Genomic DNA, 20,993 nt, shown 5'->3' on the forward strand with positions numbered 1-20,993 from the left:
CCATCTCTTTACAGTATTCCAGTTAGGACCACCCCCCCCCCTCATGGGTAACTGTCCAGTGACATTCCAGGATAAAGACCCCCTAATTTCATCATCTGCTGAGACTCCACAGGTCATTTTCAAAAGCTCTTTAAAATCATCACAGAAAAGACTGGCGATGTTAAGATATCTTAATTTCAGTAATATTCACATCATAACTTCCACTGTTCAGCACAGTGATGTCAAACGTATGGCAGGAGTGCCAGAGGTGGCACTCGGAGCCCTCTCTGTGGGCACGCGCGCACAGAGTTCATCATGGGGCGGGAATCACCCCCCCACACATGCACATCTAGTCTGGCCTGGGCCGCTGGGCACAACGCCCACTTGGCAAGCAGGGGAGGGGCTGAAGCGGGCCTGACATTGCCTGTGCTCGGATGGCTGATGCCACCACCAGAGGGGTGGGGGGGGGGGACAAAGGAGGCAAGAGATGCTAGAGAGGCGCTTATGAGGCTGGTGCTAGGCGTGGGACTAGCCCTGGAGGCCCTAGAGCGAGGCCTGAAAGCACCCTGCTCTCAAGCCTTGAGGTAAAATTTCAAGGGGGCAGAGGCAGAGGGGTGTGGTGGAGGTGCTGGAGCAGGTGCACGCAGGACTAAAATCTCAGTATTCAGATTAAATTGCCATGTTGGCACTTTGTGATAAATAAGTGGGTTTTGGGTTGCAATTTGGGCACTCAGTCTCAAAAAGGTTTGCCATCACTGGTTCAGCAGACTTCTTTCAATATTCAAGCATTCTTTGCAGATCAATAGGAAGTATATATTCTGATTAAAGTTATTCATTTTGAAAACTTCCAACATTTTGGAAGAAAATAGTTTAACGAGGTGTTCGGCAGCATAGTAAAAAGAGATGTATATTTTATTTTTTGTAAAAAAGATTTTTTACACATGCAGACTAAAACCAGTGTAAGAAAGTATCCACCATTATTTTAAACAAATAACTATATTTAAATAGAAGTGTCTGCAATATGTTTTGTATAAAAATAAGGTACGCTTGTACAGAAACAATTCTCCAGTTTTCATACAGATACACAACTCTAACACATACAATTTAACCTGATCAATGTTTTAATTCAGTCAGATACTGCTAAGGTGTTTGATGTGCAAAAATTCAACACAGTTCTTCAAAAAGAAAAAAAAACCAATGTCCTACATATTGAAGTTGTTGGGCATCAAATCATATCCTAATTGACTTCAAGTTTTAAACAGTCCCATACGCTGTATAGTAATGCAAGCCCAACTAAGGCAGTTTGCTTCACAGTCAACGCCTGTGCCGGCTGTGTCCCGAACGGCCGCCACTGTGGTGTTTGCCTTTATGCGATCGCTCAAACGAGCGAGACCGTTCATGCCTGTCCCTGTGGTGTCCCCGTTCATGCCTGTGTTTCTTGGCCACATCCGAATGGTCCCTGGATTTACTTTGGGAACGTGAACGAGACTTTTTCCGCTTGTGGCTGTGTCGGTTTGCGCCCTTCAGCTCCTCTCTGCTATGCTTGGGTTTCAGATGAGGAGATCCATGATTATGATGCCTCCGAGGACTAATACTGTGACTCCGCGATCGGCTTCTGGATCGGGAACTGTAGGTTCCGGACAGGCTCCGCCTATTGTTGTAACTTAAGACACGACAATACCGATTACAATCTTTAAACGTGCCACGGCCATCAAAAAATTCAATGAATTAACGTTATCTATTCCCTATAATTGTTAAATCAGATCCCTAATACTGAGGCAAACTCCTGGTAAATCAGGCCAATCCATTCAAATTCCATTGCCTGCCTAAAGGAAAACCACTCTTTTCTATTTGATTCTCTTAGGAACACCCACTTTTGAAAACAGAACAGTTACAATTGCCTTGAGTCTTGTAAAGGAGAAACATGATTAATAAGGCTGCCTATTGCTTCTGGTGAATTAACTTTATTTTGACTGTTAGAGCATGTTTCATGTTTGCACAAGCAGGAAATGATAAGCGGTCCAGTGGTAGCTAGGCTGCACTGCACCAAATTCACAAGAGTCTTTCATCTCTAGAAAGTCTTCTATTTATAGCAGCTGTAATACTACTTTCAAACTATACTCTAGTGCTGTAAGCTTTCAGGGGATTACATACGGCCATCTTGGGATAGTTCGTGGTAATAAAATACTTGGCAGCCTCAGTAATTTTAACAGCAAGATCACATTTTGCTTGCTTTTCAGATTACAACTCATGAAATCACCTTAAGGCATTCATCAAGGTGTTTTACGTTTATGCCACTTAGCTTATTTGGGGAAAAATGCAAGAAAATAGGAGTATAATGGGATATTTTCCAATTACAAATTAACAATTTGACTCACTGTCTCCTTGGAGAATGGGATCTAGATCGTGACTTTGTTCTGGATTTTGATCGACTAGCACTTCTGCTGCTTCTACTTCTCTTGCTTTCTTTTCTCATACTTGAAAGGAACAAAAGGAACAGAAAAAAGGAACAGATCAGTTATCTGAATATGCAAGAGCAGATAAAAGGCCTACATTGAACTGCATAAGCAAGCGTCTAGCTATCTTTAGTAAAATATTTCTACTTACCCATTGTAAGGGCTCTTGGAAACCACTTGTCTATCTTCTGGTTCCTTTTTTATAGTTTTTGCATTGATATTAACTGGAGATTTTTCTTCTGCTTTTATTTCTCTTGGAGAACCTAAAAATCAAAATAATTTATTGCAAATATGCTCAAGTGACAAAACCTTTACTTCTGTGCATCTGCTGACATAATTTACCAAACATCATCAGTGATGACCAGACTCTGAGTACCAAATGGCTAAAGCAAATTCAATCTAAGATAGCACCCTACATATTTGTATTTTAATAGCTGATTTCCACTTCATACAGCTCCATAATGTATCTGGTATGAAGAAGGTGCCACATTCAATGCACAGCACCTACAGTTAAGGATCAGATTATAAATGATGTGAAAGATCTTTGCCTGAGGACCTGGGCAATCCCTGCAAGATTGAGTCTGATCAAATTCTTATATGAGTAGAGTCAGAGGTCGCACCATTATAACAATTTGCAGTATTACCTAAAGAGACAAGAATGTACAATTGTTGTCTATATGCTTTGGCTTTTCGGCTGGCCACCTCTCTAACCCTGCTTTGCCACTGACCTGTGTTATAAGTATTGCCTTTATGATGATGTTTCCCTTTGGACTTAGGCTCAGGTATCACACCCTCTTTCCCAGCAGCCAATAGGGGAGGGGAGGGGGCCTGGCATCTGGAAATGACCCACCCATCCTAGTGGAGGGAGAGGGAGGGTGGCATGCAAGGAAGGGGGAGTGAGGGAGGGAAGGAGGCCCGGCATCTGGACATGGCCCACCCACGCTACCAGAGGGAAGGGGAGTGCCATGCAAGGGAAGGGAGGGTTGGCGTGCAAGGGAGAGGAGGGGAAAGGTCCTGGCATCTGGACATGGCCCACCCACGCTAGCGGAGGGAGGGTTGGCATGCAAGGGAGGGGAGGGAGGGTTTTTGTCCAAGGGTCTGATTTAGTATGACAGCTTCAATTGTATTTTTATACATGGATTGAAATAGACCTTATGGAAACAGAACTGTTCTCCTATTAAATTGTCTTGAGATGAAAATGTAGCATGCTCGTACAAGGGATGAAGAAACAGGAAATTTCTGGTCAAAAGTTATAAAGTTAGGCACGCTGGCTAAAATTAATTGATTTAGGACAACTCCTCTAAGTAAGTGTTAAAGCAATACACAATGGCATAAACTACCCCTTTAAAAAACTCATGTATCGCATTCAATGCACTAGGCGAACAGAAACGTGTGTTTTTTTTAAATTACAAGCAGAAAACTTACAGGGCTTAGAAGCAGGTGAAAACCCTCCGAGCGTGGAAAGAGCTGGTGTTCCATCAGGGTTTAGTCCTTTTGCTTTTAGTTTTGCTTCCTGTAGTGCCATTTTCCTCTTTTCTACTTCCTTATCAAGCAATTCGTAGTTAGGCTACAAGGAAATAGAAAGTATTTGACAATTAGAATGTGTGACACTAGAGAACCATTTCACACTCTCTTCTGTCCAGTTGCACACTTTATTCAGCTAGGCAACTTACCTTCTTTCTAGTATACAGCTTAAGAGTTGTTAAGCATATTTCCTGAATATCTTCCTCAGTAGTGCCAAAAAGCAAGAACCAATGGGGACGGTTAGGCAAAGGAATCTAGAAGACAAAATATTGTAAGTTTAATAAATCTGAACACAAACTTCTCTAAGGGTTTTTAGGGTTAGATCCAAACTAAGCTGGCAGGTTCTGCCAATTTCTCCTTCCTGCCACTCAGGCTCCCCTTATACTCACAGGAGCATTTTGTGGAGATCAGCAGGCTGCATTTGAAAGGGGAAGTCAACAAACTATTTTGCCCATGAATATTAAGTCTGGATTCAACCCAATAAGTCTATAGCTATTGTATAAATACTTACCTGAAGAGCTCTGGCAGCAAGGTAAATACAAGCACATGCTATCGTCTCTGGCTGAAATCGGACAAACACATTGGTTCGAAGGGTGTCATTCATGTAATTCCTGTAAAATATGAGTCTGAATTTTTCTCCAGTTCTAAAGCCTTCTATGAAAACAAACAAACCAAGTTGGAGACTCAATCTACTTTATTATTTTTTCTTCATTTCAGTAATTTAGACTTTAATGAGCCAAATTATATTCTTTAAACAAAAATGCTTCAAATGCCCCCGGGCCTCTGCAAATGATCACACACATCTCTTTAAAACCCTAACAGCCCAAGATGAATTTTACTTTAAATCTCTATTACAATGGGGAACAAGTAAATCTAATGCCTTTCAAAGGCACAGCTATTTCCTACATAACTGTAAATATTTTATGAAGTGTCCATCAGCCAAGATTTTATTTAACTATAAGGTAATTTGTTCAGGAGAAAGGAGTAGTTTTTACCAACAATGAACCCCCATAATAATTTAAAACATTTAAAAGTTAATGAGCCCTTGCCACAATTAGATTCACATATATCTTCTATGGCACATTTGTAAATGTCTAAATGTATCCCTCATGCTACATTATAAGCAAAATCTACATGGTGCAAAGGAGATACAATTCAGCACTTTCCAGCTAACTGAGTTTAAAGGAATGATTCAAGGACATATTTAACTGTCTTACTGAAGACAACAGGACACATAACTTCTTAGCTTTGGAAATGTTATGCTCCAGACATTCTACCAAGAATTTACTAATTGCAGGGTTACACCTTGTAGATGCCAGCACTACTTTGAAAATGAATGACAATATACCAACCTGAAATACAGATAACAGCAACACATGGTAGAGCCAGGAGCTAACAAACATTCTTTACCATCCAATATAGGCTTACTGAAAACTGCAATTACTTTAGAATTTAGTAATAAAGTTTTAATTACAAAAGGATGTGGAGAGGAGACCTTCAAACATGCCAATTGACCTACAGTAGATATTTGCTATGTAGAAAACTATGCTCAATATACAGAAAATAAATAGATATGTGCGAGCCTTTTGCATGCACCAAAATTCTTTAAAATCCATAATTTAGATAAAACTGGAAATATATGTGAATTAAGAATTCAGGCTGGCTGGAACCAGTCTATCCAGTTTAAATCAAGAGGTCATGCCAGAGAGCTACAATAACCAGGAAAACAAATATACATTTCATGATATGTATGTTGAACAGAGGTACTTCTAGAAGCAAATATACAAATCCTTTCGACACCCAGACAGAACTAGAAGATGCTGCCAGATGGACATGGACCACTTCAGTAAATCTCAGATGAGAGCTTGCACTGGATTGGCTGGAGAGAGAGGCAGCCAATCAGGCCATCCTCGGGTCATGAGCTGTGGTGCAGAGAGCAGAGTTCTATGACTTACCATCAGGGGCTACCCTTTAATTAAAGAGTAGAAAAAAGAACAAAGTTAAATTGAGTTCTCCAAGAAAATTTATTATCAGAGCCATGAAAATAGTAAACAGAAAACAAGCAACAACAATACAGTTTGCCAGGCAATGTTTTAACTTACACTTCATTGTTTTGACTTTTAAAACATCAAGCTTGTTTTGTTTTTTTCTGTTACTATTTTCCTGGCTAAAACAAACAAAAGAGAATAACTTACCAGGCTGTCTGGACAAGAGTTTGGTTGCGTTCACATTCTAAGACTTGCAAATACATAACAATGATCTGAGGGGAAGAAATTAAAAAAGAAAAAGTCCATCAGTATTAATTTCAAAGTACTTAAACGCTAAAGTAAGGTATTCTCTCCTCATCCATCTGGAGCAGAAGCCAACACACGATCAAGAAATTCTTCTCTTCCAACACACTCTCCAGACAGTCCAAAATCAAATTCTCACACAAATGGGTAACTTATAATCATGAATGCTACATGGTTCACACTCCAACATTCACATAATTGGGCTCATTTTACCTCAGTTCTCACCAAGACACACACAGTTCAATGTAGCAGAAAAACGAACTCACCTTATGAGGATGCTTGACATGAACACAAAATCCCAATTCCTTCAGTACCCTCCTTTCTGCTTTGATTACTTGATTTTTGGTGTTTATGTAGTTCTGATCAAGTATCAATGGGCTTGGAGTCCTACAGTTTGTAAGAAATAGAGTCAAAACTGTTTTGCACACTGAAGACTATGCCTTCTCAGTTTTCCCTTCCAACCAACTAATGGCAACAGAAATCGGATTTTAAACTCCTGAAAACAAGTGTAAGCTTTAATCTTGTGCTGTCCAAGTTAAACTAATTCACTAGCTTCAACTATGCTTCCCTGTTAAGAGTGAAAACACTTTTCTCCTCATCCATTCAGAACACAGCATTCAGAAAGATGCTTCATTTCGCTTTAAAGAGGAAGGTTGACCTACAAAGCTGAATCCCAAGCAACCTTCACTGGTCTCTTATGGGAAGATTCCATTCCCTGCAAAGGAACACAGCAGTGCATCTATCTTCAACGACCAATGCATATTTTACATCTGTAAAATAAATGTGTTATGCACAAAATATTGAACAGAATCATGCACAGAGCCACCTACTTTGAAATACTTTCCCCTCTGAGCATATACACAGATTGCAAATTTAAACATAAATCCCCTCCTTTAAAAAAAGAGCCAAGAAAAACAAATACATCAAATACTATAACTTTGTTCTTCCATATCCATTAAAGTTCAGGTAGATATACCTATCTTCTCCCATCCATATACCACAAACTGCGTAGAAGACCAGAAAACTCTGTAATAATTCATCTGTTTTGCCAATCAAAACAGCAGCATTCTTAAAAATTAAATTTAACTGATGGGAAGCTATAATGCAAAAGAACGGTTTAGTGTGGGAAAAGAACATGTTTTTGAAGCTGCCAGTAATTAACATAACTACCTTCTTGGAACATACTAATTACCTGCAGAAACCATCTTGGTTTCCTCAGCAGAAATTTATTCTTCACCTGCTCTGCTTATCCCACTTGAAGTTCAGAACCCTACTTGGAAGTATTAAAATTCAGGGACTGTCAAAAGGGACTCAATTTACCATACTTTCTATACCAGACTGCCTAAAGGACATATTTATTTATGTTATAGTCTACCTTTTGCACAGAAACTCAAAGTGAGTTACACAGCATAGATCAGATACAATTGATGCATATTCAGAAGAAGAGTTTGGATTTATATCCCACCTTTCTCTCCTGAAAGGAGACTCAAGGTGGCTTACAAACTCCTTCCCCTTCCTCTCCCCACAACAGACACCTTGTGATGTAGGTGGGACTGAGAGAGTTCTGAAGAACTGTGACTAGCCCAAGGTCACCCAGCAGGAATGAAGGTGCGCGGAAACACATCTGGTTCACCAGATAAGCCTCTGCCACTCAGGTGGAGGAGTGGGGAACCAAACCCGGTTCTCCAGATCAGAATCCACCTGCTCTTAACCACTACACCATGCTGGCTCTCAGAAAATGCTTCAGCTCTTGTTCCACAGGAAACTTATCTGTTTACAGAGCAGTCCTTGAAAAAGCTTGTTTAACTGGACTGGGAGAATAATAATTGAGAACACTCCACATTTACAGTGCCACACCATTCTAGGGCCACTTGAGGCAACGGGCTTAGAAGGGCACAGCCTCTTAGGGCGGCTCAACTACTTTAAGGTATGGTGACATCTCTCAGACACCAAGTTTTGACAAAACAACTTCAATAGGAGGTCCAGTTCAGACAATTACACACTAATGAATTAAAGACAACTTAACCCACATAAATATCACCTGTCCTTTTGAGATTACAGGAGAACATAGAGGCTAATCTAAAAAGAACACTCTAATACTAAGCATTAAATAGAAATAATTATGCTCAGAGGAATTATAAATATTCTATGAGCATCTAGACCACGAAAACCAATAAAAATTGGCCTTGTGATCAAGCTACAGTAATGCAATTTCTGCTGACCAGAGACAAATTAGGTTAATAAATTCTTGCTCATATATAAAATTTATAACACTTGTGTCTTAAATGATAACCAACTAGTTAAGTGTGCATTTTTCATAGCAAGGAAAGGTCCACATGGTACTGGATGTCTAATATGTAACATTTTATTCTTGCAGTGACACACTTAGCCTCTCTTTCACAAAGTGAAACAGTTCAGATTACCAATCACCTGAAGAGGCATTCATTCTTTTCTTGGCAGTCTGTTTATGTGTGTCATATTACTATGTTCCATACCTATATAACTGTACTCAGATTTACTTCAAATTTTATTTTTTAGTTCTTCAAATGGATTTAAGGCCTCCAACTTAAGGAGGGAAAACATCACACAAGAGACTTGTTCATTCAACCTTGCTTACTTAATTTAGATTAATTAGTTTGGGCAAAGGCAAACCACATCAATGTATCTTGCACTGAAAACCTCACAGGGTCATCCTAAGTGACTTGACGACAAATGTTTTTAATACTCATGTTGTGTTTATTAAGAGGATTTTGTCACAAAAGTATATGGCAGATGGCACCACTAACATGACTGATGAAAGCTCCTAGAAAGGTGAACATCAGAAGAAACATCGACCTGGACTTATTTAGAATCTTTCCAGATTGCTTAAATGGTCATTTTCCCATCAAAACCAGGCCATATTATTGTTCATACCTTCTGGACTGCTTGGTATACTCAAATCTGGTGGTATTTCTGTGTCTAACCAAAGGCTACTAGATATTATTAAATGCAAGAGACATTTGTATACTAATCCTAACAGAAATCACAATCACCATCTATATTTATAACAGAACCTACAAAGAGCTCTGCTTGCATATTATAAGTATGCCACAGAACAATCACTAAAAGTTAGTTATGACTGAGCTTTTGCAATATATTTATTTTAAGGTACCAATAACAAGATACAGTCTAATGATCCCTATTCTGAGGCAACAAAGAATTGCCCTAAATCTCTTTTTTCAATTGGTGCAAAATTGGATTAACAGAGGAAAATGCATGTAAGCTAGAATCAACCAATAACTAAAATGAAGATAGACCAACCGGTACGCTAAATCATATGAATTTCAACTCAGAAGTCAGACTTTCAGATTTTGATATGATGCACTGACTTGTGAGTAAATCCTTCGCTCGGTAGGCCTTCGTACCAAATAAACCATGCACAGAATTGAGCTGTAAGCCTGTTCAGTACAAGAAATTTACATTTACTATTACAAACTACTACGAACAATACTATATATGGTGAGAGAATGTAATCATCAGTCTCCTCCTCCCACTCAAGTGGCATCTGCCTGGATTAACACTGTCCATGTTCTTAGCAAACTGTAGTCATAGCTACAGAAATCTCTCCAATGTTCTAACTGTTCTGTTCCAACTTTATTTTGCTGTCAAGTCAAATCTGGTGGGGTTTCCAAGGCAAGAGGTGTTCATAGGTGGTTTGCCATTGCCTAACTCTGCCTAGTAATTCTGTTATTTACTGGACATCTCTCATTCACATACTTGTCAGTGTTGAACTGAATAGTTTCTGAGATGTGTCAGATGACTGGTGTGTTTCCCACAGTCTGTGATGTCAAACTGTACAGCTGGTCAGCATGAATGCATTTTCTGGCACAGGATATGCATGGACCAGGTTTTAGGTAGTTACTTAAGGCATGAAATACGCTAACGTAGATCTCTCACTTTCGCAGTCCAGTTATGGGCTCGAAACAGATGGATCCATCTCTAGTAAAGTCACTCACGGGACGTTTGTTTTTAAAGTTGTAAGATTTCAATTCTGTGCTTAGTAGTGGGATGACATACAGCATAGAAGCATGAAAAAAATAGATTGAAACTCTCACTGAAACTCATTTTCTTTCTAGTACTGTGGTTTTAAAAATTATGGGACAGGTGATAAATTTCACACGTAATTATGAAACTTGTGAAAAAGTCAGTGGACACTGCCAACACTTTTCTAGATTCAACCATTATTTTCTAAACATTACATACCTGTACATTTTAAAAAAGAATTTACTATTTCAGTGAATTGGAAGTGATTATTTCAGAGTAAACTTATTGGAACTCTAGCAGTAAAAGCCTTCATCCTTGCCTGCGTAGCGGGGGGCGTTCCAGAGGTGTGATTGGGGGGCAGAGCTGACATTAGTCAGCTTCCACCCTGGCATTGCCTACTAGGACACCAGTTCCCTGGGTTGGACTTATGCCACCCTTTTGTGCCAGATAAGCCCAATGGAGAGCTTTTCGGTGACAGGGAGGGGTTTCTGCCTCCCCACGCCACCAAAAAGCCATCTGGAGGCTGCCACAGCACTGCTCCCTCTGGCTACCCTACGGCTCTGGACTGGGCTGCCCTTAACAATTCCATCCAATAAACAATTTATCTGCAGTGATTGGACAATAATATTTTAACAGTGCAATAGTAATTTTGCTGAACTGACTCCCCATACTAATTACAATAGATTAAAGAGTAACAGAACAAAGCATTCATATGTTTTAAAATTTGAACATACATATTTAGCTAGTTTCCACAACCCTGGACAGCAAAGATAAAAGCTTGACACAAGATACAGGAGTTCTTCGAAACGGTTCACCAATGGCCAACCTGTCAGTCCCCGATTCCAGTGACCTATTCTCAGAGCACTGGCTTCTCCTTGGGGATTTTCGATACTTCACTCACTGTTGCCATGACGACAGCTTCATCTCTATGAACCACTCCACATCACCCAGGCTTTGGTAAATGTAGCTGGTCGCTGTATAGTCGGTTGCAAGGGAAAAAAGAGCTATAGTTAACAACCTGAACAGTTGATTTACTTGTTAAACTGTAACACGCATAGAATAACTTACATTCTACTGTTCAAAAGAAAACCTGAACCTGTGAGGCAGGTATTAAGACTTCATATGCAATGTTGCAGAAATTTCTCACGCTTACTTTTGTTTAGCAAGATAGCCCAAACCCCATATCTGCTTGAATGTGATACTGCTCACGTAGTACATGGATATCCGGCATGCCAACTTGTTTTTAATGAGAAAAGGTTGTATTGTATAAGAATATTTTGACTGACAGTGCTTCAGATTCAACCTAGCAAACTTGATATTATCCCAACTTACCAAGAAACATTTACAAGGTATCAGTTAACTGAAAGTTTCACTTGAACTTGTGCTCCTAAGACAATAAGCCCTGGTTATATTTGCTTAATTGAAATTATGTTGAATTTCCTGCTAAGCTAAACTGATACCCAAAACATGCTCTTTACACTGAATACATCTCTATGAACAACAAACAAATGCTGGAACCTATAAACACAAACATATGGAGTATAAGGTAACTCATCAGCCCACAAGATGTGACAAAACACCTAGCCAGCTTCCAGAGAGTTAAAAGAGTTCCCTAAAATGAAGTCCATGCTTACTGATGCAAATTCTGCTTCATGTAACTATAACCCATGTAGACAGAAACAAAATAACTAAAAAGAAACTAAGCTATATTTAAGATTCTTGTGCAAATACTCCATTACGTTCCTTTGGTATTTCCATCATTTAACACCTTATCTTATCTAAGGTCCCCACCCAACCTCTAACAAAAGCTTAACATATCCACAACTGATAATGCTACAAGGACCATTTAAAAATACACACAAAATTGAGACTCATCTGATACAGAGATAATCAAGGTGAATGAAAAAGTGCGGTTCCTGTAACTCTAGTTGAATAGTTTCCAGGATTTCTCTTTATATTCTTGAAGATGCCGCTAAAAAAGGTATATGTTGTAAACCAAAACCATTCTGTCAGTTATCCCTACTAAAAGTTTACAAACCGAAACAGGGACATGCTAAGAACCAACTGTTGTTTCTCAAGGAGTTAACACCCTGGGGTGTATGTCACTGTAACAGATGAAGGAGCTAAACAGAAAATAAGCCTTCCAGTACCACCACAGATCTAAAACTTCCTTGCCACCACACTCAATATCTACTCAGTCACAAAGAAATAATTAATCTCATGCAATAATCACTGTTCACATTAACACAACAGTAACAAAACTGATCAGAGACGGCTTCACAGCACTCGCTGTTCACGCATACTCCAAAGATCACTTAACCCAACCTATGGAGATAAGCCTACTGAGTCAGAATCTCCACAGCTTTTGGATTACATTACAACAAAGTGTGCTTATGCCGAAAACAGAGCAGACCTTACCTTTTAATTCTCAACTGCCGCAGGTGGTGGAAAACATTGATCACGTCTCTTATGCGACGAGGCGCCTCTTCAATTTTGGAAGCAAGATTGATGCAGGCCATAGCAACAATCTGAAAAGAAGCCCAGTCCCATGAAAAAGCAGTCCTCCAAGGTCTAGAACAACACATCACTCCACAGCTGGAGAATATCAAAGGGCCGAGAAGCCCTAACCAGAGCTGCGAGGAGAGACTCGCTCGGCCCTGCTGAGTCTAAAGGGAAATGCCTGAGTGAGAAAAATATTGGGCAGCAACCCCCCCCCCGTAGGAAAAGTAAGGGGGCTCGGTATTTTCCTCCCACCCCCTGCTGAAATAGTTACCCTCACTCACCTCGAAGCTGTGCTTGACGAAGGATTTGGAGTAGAAGAAGCGATGAAACAGCACCTGCCCGGTTGCCATCGCCACCTGCGAAGAGAACCCCCGCAACGGGGAAGGGACACGGATGAGCGGTCACTGCGCTAGCGGGGACGCGCACGCGCAGAAAGCCCCATCGCGCGAAGCCCACCCCTCCCCCCGTTTCCGGAAGCGGCGCCGACGCCGGGCCTGTCAACCTCCTAGGCCGAAGTCCGCGAATCCGCCGCCATCTTGTGCCCAGCGCTCTCACACGCACCACTCCCCCACCTCACGTCGCGGTCCGCGCCCTTTTAGGTCGACGGCCTCCTAAGCCTCATTTTCCCTTCTACCCACGGGCGAGGAATTAAGGCCTCGGACCCAGATCAGAACTCCCCGCACCAGGCCCCAAGTCGCGCGCGCGCGCTCCCGGCCTTCTGCGCTTGCGCTGACCTGCGGCAGGCGAAGGATGATTCCGGCGGACTGGATGAGCTCGCAGCCCAGGATCCTGAGGTCTGTCTCGGCCTGGAGGTCCAGCCCGTCCTGCATGGAGGGAGTGGGCGACAGTCGCTCCTCGGGGATGAGCGAGTGGTCGATGGTCAGCGAGACCTCCGAGTACAAGCGGTCCCCGATCAAGATTCCCGCCGCGGGTGGCGGCTGCGGTGCCGAGCCGAGGGCAGAGCCCGCCGAGGCGGCCGGAGAAGGATGAATCCCCGCGGAGGCCATGACCAACGACCGCTGAACGCACGTCCGACCGCGCCCGGAGCCGGCCACGCAGAGAAGAACCCGTTTGCGCCCGGCCCTCCCGGCGCCCAATGACGTCACCCGGAACGGAGCATGATGGGAAAAGAGTTCCTCCGCCTTCTCCCCCTTCCTGGAAGCAACCGGCACGTTCTGTACTCCTCGCTCCCTCCCTTCGCATGACGTATTGGCGCCAAAAGGCGAAGGGACAAAACCCTCCTTGAGAGGAGAGGGCGCGCTATTAATAACCGCCAGACAGAACTTGCTGGCGAGAGAACAAAAGCTTGGTTCACGCAGTTACACTCCTGTAATCCCATTTAGTTCAATTGATTTGGAACGCTGTAGCTCCTGTTAGAACTGCTCTGTCAATGTAGGAAGTCCAAAATTAGATCATTCCAGACAGGCGACTGAGAAAGAGCCTTTTGCCCTGGCAATTGGTTGCGTTGCTGAACTGCTCTTATTGTGAGAAAAGAGCTTCCTATGGGCACCAGTTCTGGAGAAAATGGATTCTTTAAATGGTGGGCCCTATCCTTCTCAAGCTCCATTCCCACATCTCCTGAAATCTTATCTTCCTGTAATTTAAGCCCAGTCGTTTATATATAATTAAATATGAAAATTGCATGTGATGTCAATTTCATAATGGTATTGCTTCTTGCAACATGGCCTTGCCCCAGAAGCCTGAATATGTGTAACAATAACTTGGTCTACACCAGTGGTGGCGAACCTATGGCACGGGTGCCAGAGGTGGCACTCAAAGCCCTCTTTGTGGGCATGCATGCCATCGCCCCAGTTTGGGCACTCGGCAGTGGCATAGTGTCAAGGGGACGAGGGGTGCACAATGCACTGGGTGTGTGACCCTGCGGGGGCATGGCAAGGGCATTCCAGGAGTGTGATGGGGGTGTTTTGGGGCGTGGCAGGGCGGGGGGAGGCAGGGGCCCAGGATGAAGTTTTCCCTTGCTCCGCCCTGGCACTTGGTCTCTAAAAGGTTCGCCATCACTGGTCTACACAGTAAGGGGGGAACTTTGTGGTGGTGTCGCTTCAAATTAGGAAGGGGGGAGGGGGATAACTTTAAGGGCTTCTCCAGAATTGCAGGTTATTTCCAGACTACAGGCATCAGTTCTCTTGGAGAAAATGGATTCTTTAAAGGGTGGACCCTGAGGTCTCTATCCTCCTCAAACTCCATCCCCACACAGGAGTTTTCTGACCTAGATCAGGCAGCATCCCCGGCCAGTGGCCAGAGGGAGGAGCTGACAACCTTGTCTTTCCACATAAAAATCCCCTGTAATTAAAAAGCTGCTGTTTCAGTGTCAGTGATTCAAATTCAGTTCAATGCTAATTTTCCATTTCCAGGGAAGGTGTTGGGTGTTTTTTAAAACCACTTCCTGTTCTTCACTTGAACTCTGCGAGGCCAGTCCATGGCAGAGTGGAGATTCGATCCTAGTCAGATACTGTAACCATTACCCCATACTTTCTAACCCAGGTGGTGAATATTTTGTTTTAAATTAAAATGCTGTCCTTCTGTTTACCTGTAAAACTCACAATATGCACAAAAATGTCTCATAGCCCAATCCAGAGCTGACAGGCAGGATGGTGCTACTATTCCACCCCCTCCAGAGCTTTCCCACAGCGCAGGAAGCCCAAAACAAGAAAAACCTGAACTCTCCCATAGGGGATAATAGAAATTTGCCATAAAAATTGTGGTGTTTTTCCACCAGTGACTCCACAGTGCTTCATGCTAGTGAGCCTGAGCAACAGAGGACATTTCGGTTCAGGTGCCACGGACCTGCGTGGCGTCCGGCTGCCAGGGTAAGTTGCCCCTCCACCAGTGCCTTTGCCCCTTGGACCGGTGGAATGGACACTCGTGGCAGTGCAGGGGTGCACTGGCTCCAGATGGGTATTTGCCCCCATCCATGGATTGGACTGAAAAACTGTTAGTTTGCATGTTGACCAATTATGGAATGTTTGCACCTTCGCCCTCCCATTCATTTTTACAAGACAGAAAAGGACATACCTCAGGACCTGCCAGATCAGTTTGGTGTGGAAAAATACACTTTGGTTATGCTGCTTGTTCACTCATGATTTGTGTGTAAGAATGTGAAGAGCTATTGTTATTAAACACAGCCCGCTTAACTCTTATCAGTTAGTGCTAGATAAGATCCATATTATTTTCACTCAGAAAATGCATTTAGAAAATAAGATTAAAGAGCTTTACAGAAACCCTGGCTGTCTTGTAAGGGACTTTAAAAGCCATGTAGTCCAATCTACATTGGACTCCAGTGCCATACTGGAGCTGAGTTACACCCTTGTGCCATACTGAGCTGTGCCATACCAGTGCCATACTGAGCTGAGTTACACCCTTGTAACCCCATTTACTTCACTTGAGTTGGAACAGTGTAGCTCATTTTGGAATTGTACTATCAATGTAGGGCACCCAAAATTAGATCATCCCAGGCAGAGGACTGTGAGAGAGAGAGAGCCCTTTGCCATGGCAATTGGTTCCACAATGAACTACTTTTATAGTGAAAAAGAAAAAGCCTCCTAAGGTTCACCTGAAATCTACTAGTTTATATACAATTGAATGTGAAATGTGAATATGACATCAATTTCATAATGTTATTGCATCTTACAATATGACCATTCCTCAGAAACCTAAAGATGTATAAGAACAATTGTGTATCATGCTATTTCGTACCTATATGAAGCCACTGGGAGGTTATTAGGAGGTATGGGTTGCAATGTCACCAATAAGAGGATGATACCCAGCTCTACCGTCGTTTTCCGCCTACGTCTGAGGATGCAGGTAACATTCTGAACAGGTGCTTGGAGTATGGGCTGGTCGAGGGTGAACAAACTGAAAGTTCAGCCATACAGAGTTTCTCTGGGTTACTAGAAAGGCATATCAGTGACTTCAGACCGTCACCACCTTTGTCTTGAATGGGGTATTTATACTAGCTTTAAAAGCCAACGTGCAGCTTGGGAATGCTGCTTGATACAGTGGTTCCCTTAGAACCAAATGGCTGATGTGGCTCAGACTGCATCAACAATGTCTGTTCTTCAGTCAGATCTAGTCATAGTGATCCTTGTCTTGGGGACATTTGCACTGGACTACAGCAATGAGCTCTACTTGGAACTACCCTTGAATAATTTTTGGAAGCTGCAACTAGTACAGAATGCTGCAGCTAGCCCATTGGTTGAAGCCAGCTACTGGAACTATATGTCTTCAGTACTACACCAAGTACACTGGCTACTGTTCTGCTCTGGAGCCCAATTCACAGTGCTGACTTTGTCCTTTAAAGGCCTGCATGGCTTGAGACAATATCTGAGGTAACTGAAAATATCTGATCTTCTCCCATATGTTGCAGATTTTTTAAAAGTCTGGATAGTTCATACATCAGTGTGTTAAATGGAGAGCCATGTTTTTCTATGAAAGAACTTCAAAGGGAAACTGCAGTATTAGAATGTATTTAAAAGTTTAGTATTAACTTCTTCCCAAGACCAAAGAATGCCTTGAGATTTCTGAATCACTAGAGGTGTTGAAAATAATGAATTCGAGACACCTTTACAGGTGTTATCTGAATCAGGACAACCAGTCTCTGAACTTATCTTGATTGGATTTTACTTTTGCATATAGCTAATGTAATCTTGGGGAGTATCAACCGAGGCATAACATCCAAATTGCAAGATGTCCCAGCCCAGCTGTACACTGCATTGGTCAGGCCGTATGTGGAGTATTGTGTGCAGTTCTGGAGGCTTGACTTCAAAAAGGATGTAAGAATGGAATGGGGACAGAAAAGAGTGGTGAGGATGACCTGGGGCCTGGAGACCAGGAAAGGAAGGGAGGGTTGGGGACAGGTGGACTCTGTAATGTTCTATCTGGAGAAGAGGAGGTTGAAGGGCATATGATGGCTCTCTTTGAGTATTTGAAGGGCTGTCACTTAGAGGAGGGTAAGGAGCTGTTCCTGTTGGTGGCAGAGGTTAGGATTTGCAATAATGGGTTTAAATTACAGGCAGAAAGGTACCATCTGGATGTAAAGGATATCTTACAGGAAGAACAGTTTAACAGTAGAACTGGCTGCCTAGCGAGGTGGTGGGTGCTGCCTCACTGGCAGTCTTTAAGCAGTGGCTGGACAAACACTTATCAGGGATACTCTTGGGTGATTCTGCATTGAGCAGGGGGTTGGACTAGACAGCCTGTACAGTCCCAACTCCATAATTGTATGATTTCATCTTGTACTTCCCTTGTTTATGTTAGAGTTTACATTCATCTTACTTTGGTGGTTCATCTACAATTGGGGGTAGTCCACACATACTCTAACAGGATCATTTACTCTTTTGACTCTGTTGTTTTCATATGTGGCTTGTCAATATAATGCCATCCTCCTATCTCTACAAACCTGCTGTTTATAGCTTTGGGTATACATGTATCTGTCAACTGGACATACATCTTATGCATTTGACAAAATGTGCTGTGACTCACAAAAGCTCAAGCTGGAATAATTTTCTGTGTGTGTCTAAGTTGCCACTGGTCTCCTGTTTTGCTTTGCTGTCTCTGGGGGCTGTAAAAACAAGAGGACAGGTACCAGGTATGCTCACCTAAGCTCCTCGGAGAAATGGGACAGTCAACACAATGTCATGCAAAGGTACACAGTAAGCCAAGAGATGGGTGTGTGACATTAAGCAAAACACAGATGATAACAAGATCCTGCCAAACGCCCGGGCAAAGGATCTGTTAGGACTGGTATAGACTACTGGCAACAGCTGATGAGTTTGTAAAGTACATGAACTTGAAAACAAATCTTTCCCCTGGAGGCTAGCGGTATCCAAATCTTATTGAGTCTACATATCAAATCTGCTTATGAATTTGGGCTCAGCAACTCCTTGAGACTTTTCTGCTCAGGTTTTGTTGGATGTTGCCAATATAGGTTGAAACAATTGATCTGTAAACAATTGATCAGGCTGGAATGGTTGGTTTCTGAGTGTGACCATTGTACCATTGTCTGGTTTATGCCATAAGGACAGTTGGGCTAACAAGCATTCCTTGGGACAACACTGACTGTAGTTATAACTAACTTTTTTGAAGTGTGACTCCCCCCACAATATTCCCCTTTCACGCAATGATTAAAACAAGTCGTTTCCCCTCTTAACTCCACCCAGTGTCTTATTTCTGAGAGAAAGAAGAACATTGCTTGCAAGTGGAGCCTAGAAAATCCTCGGAGGACCCAGCAGCGAGGAAAGGCTCTCTGCTTATGCTCAGAAGCCCATTCGCTCGCTCGCTTATTCTAGAGAATGAGCCCCATACGAAGCCTCGATTTTCCGTTCAGTGAGGTTTTGCAAGACTTATAGCTCCCCCGCTTCGGCCTCTGCCCTCAAACGTCACTCCCGCAGCCCTCCTCCCCCCCCCCCCGCACCCTCCCTCCAGGCCTTTCGCAATCCGCTGAGTAACGCCGCCCGCACGTGGCAAGTTTGCAACACAGCAGTCTCTTTTCGGAGTCGGCATCCAATCTCTTTAATTAGCCCAGATCCTTCCGCCACCTCCAGGGCAACCAGGCTCCTCTTCCCACCGCGCGAAACCAGCAGCCACAGCAGATACATCAGCAAAGGGAAGGGTGAGCAACCCTCATCCGATTTAGTGTTGCACGCAACCCGGCTTTTAACCAGCAGCTGCAGGCTGGCGGCACTAAACGAGCCGGTTACGACTCGCTTCCTCGAGCCCTCTCTCACGCTTACAAATTGCCCCGCTGTAGAAGGCGTTTGATAAACAAAGCATATTGTTGGGGTTAAGAACAATGCATCCCGGAAGGGTAGCGATGGTTTGACTGGGTTCCTGAAAACTGGACAGATCCGGTGCCTGGTCGGCACATCCTACAAGATATTTCAAAGCTAGGGACGCACAGTTCATTAGCAGGGAAAACTAAGTAAGTTTAGTACAAACATATAGAATCATAGGCCGTTTCCGCACGGGCATTTAATGGCGGCATGGGGACGGCAAAAACACCGTCCCCAGGCCGCCATTCGCACAGGGGGCGCAGCTGCTTTGCAGCCGTGCCACCTTCGCGCCGCCCAACTGGCGCTGAGCCGGCGTTGTTAGAGTGTGCTTCCCAGCGCACTTTTCTAACAACGCTGGCTGGAAGCGCAGTGGCTTCCCGGCGCTTCCCCCCCCCTCGCTTCCCTTACCTGCTCTCCGGCCCTCCAGCTCGTCGCTGGGGCCTGGGGACACCCCCCCCCCCCGCTCTGTGACACAAAGCAGGCGCGCAGGGCAGGGGAGGCGTGTCCCCAGGCCCTGGCGACACGCCGAGAAGGAACGAGTAAAATGACCGGGTGGCGGCGCTGGCGCCGTCCCCCCGGTGATGGCCTAGGACAAGTCCGTGTGGACGGTCCCAGCATCGTCGGGTCAGCGCAAAATGTGCCGACCCAGCTGCTTCCGCCTCCGTGCGGAAGCGGCTATAGAGTTGGAAGAGACCACAAAGGCCATCATGTCCGACCCCCTGCCATACAATCAAAGCACTCCCAACATATGATCATTCAGCCTCTGTTTAAAAAACTCCAAAGAAGGAGATTCCACCACTCTCCGAAGCAGTGAATCCCACTGTTGAACAGCCCTGATAGTCAGAAAATTTAGGTGGAATCTCTTTTTCCTGCACCTTGAATCTATTACTCCATATCCTAGTCTCTGAGGCAGCAGAAAACTAGCTTGCTCTTTCTTTGACATGACATCTCTTCAGATATTTAAACACAGCTATCATATCCCACTTTAACTTTCGCTTCTCCAGACTAAACATCCTCAGCTCCCTAAGTCTCTCTTCATAGATTCCAGACCTTTTACCATTTTGGTTGTCCTCCTCTGGACATGTTCCAGCTTGTCAATATCCTTCTTAAATTGCAGTGCCCAGAACTGAACACAGTACTCTAGGTGAGGTCTGACCAAATCCATCTAGCAGTTGCATTGATAAGTCCACATTTTTCCAGCTTATTTGCAAGAATATCATGGAAAGGCCTTACTAAAATGCTACATCCACAGCATTCTCTTCATCTGCCAAGTTTGTCACTGTATCAAAAAAAGACATAAGATTAATCTGGCATGACTTGTGTTTGCTGAGGGGTGAGAAATAAATGTTTATAATAACAACAATAATGAGACCCCAACCACACCAAAACTAAGGTATGACTGATCGCTTCTTATAGAATCCCCCCATTAT

General features: G+C 43.2%; 1 protein-coding gene across 1 annotated transcript; it reads right to left on the reverse strand.

The window, feature by feature from the left end:
- Nucleotides 1-873: 873 nt before the first annotated feature.
- Nucleotides 874-13,874, reverse strand: CCNL1 (cyclin L1). Its single transcript, XM_048505343.1, has 11 exons — nt 13,510-13,874; nt 13,057-13,131; nt 12,692-12,801; nt 6,517-6,637; nt 6,155-6,219; nt 4,471-4,570; nt 4,109-4,213; nt 3,861-4,002; nt 2,587-2,698; nt 2,358-2,456; nt 874-1,642 (listed from the first exon to the last, which is right to left on the reverse strand). The coding sequence occupies exons 1-11, from the start codon at nt 13,780-13,782 to the stop codon at nt 1,294-1,296; spliced, it is 1,551 nt and encodes a 516-aa protein (XP_048361300.1). The 5' UTR covers nt 13,783-13,874; the 3' UTR covers nt 874-1,293.
- Nucleotides 13,875-20,993: the final 7,119 nt, after the last annotated feature.

The sequence above is a fragment of the Sphaerodactylus townsendi genome, linkage group LG08, assembly GCF_021028975.2.
Source record: "Sphaerodactylus townsendi isolate TG3544 linkage group LG08, MPM_Stown_v2.3, whole genome shotgun sequence".
Classification (NCBI taxonomy): Eukaryota; Metazoa; Chordata; class Lepidosauria; order Squamata; family Sphaerodactylidae; genus Sphaerodactylus; species Sphaerodactylus townsendi.

Bases quoted from the DNA above. Each gene is read 5' to 3' on its own strand.
- CCNL1 (XM_048505343.1), bottom strand. From the start codon at position 13,782: ATGGCCTCCGCGGGGATTCATCCTTCTCCGGCCGCCTCGGCGGGCTCT. The intron at 12,802-13,056 runs GTGAGTGAGGGT...GCTTCTTTTCAG, and splicing joins TCGTCAAGCACAGCTTCGAG to ATTGTTGCTATGGCCTGCAT. The intron at 4,003-4,108 runs GTAAGTTGCCTA...ATTTCCTTGTAG, and splicing joins AGCTGTATACTAGAAAGAAG to CCTAACTACGAATTGCTTGA.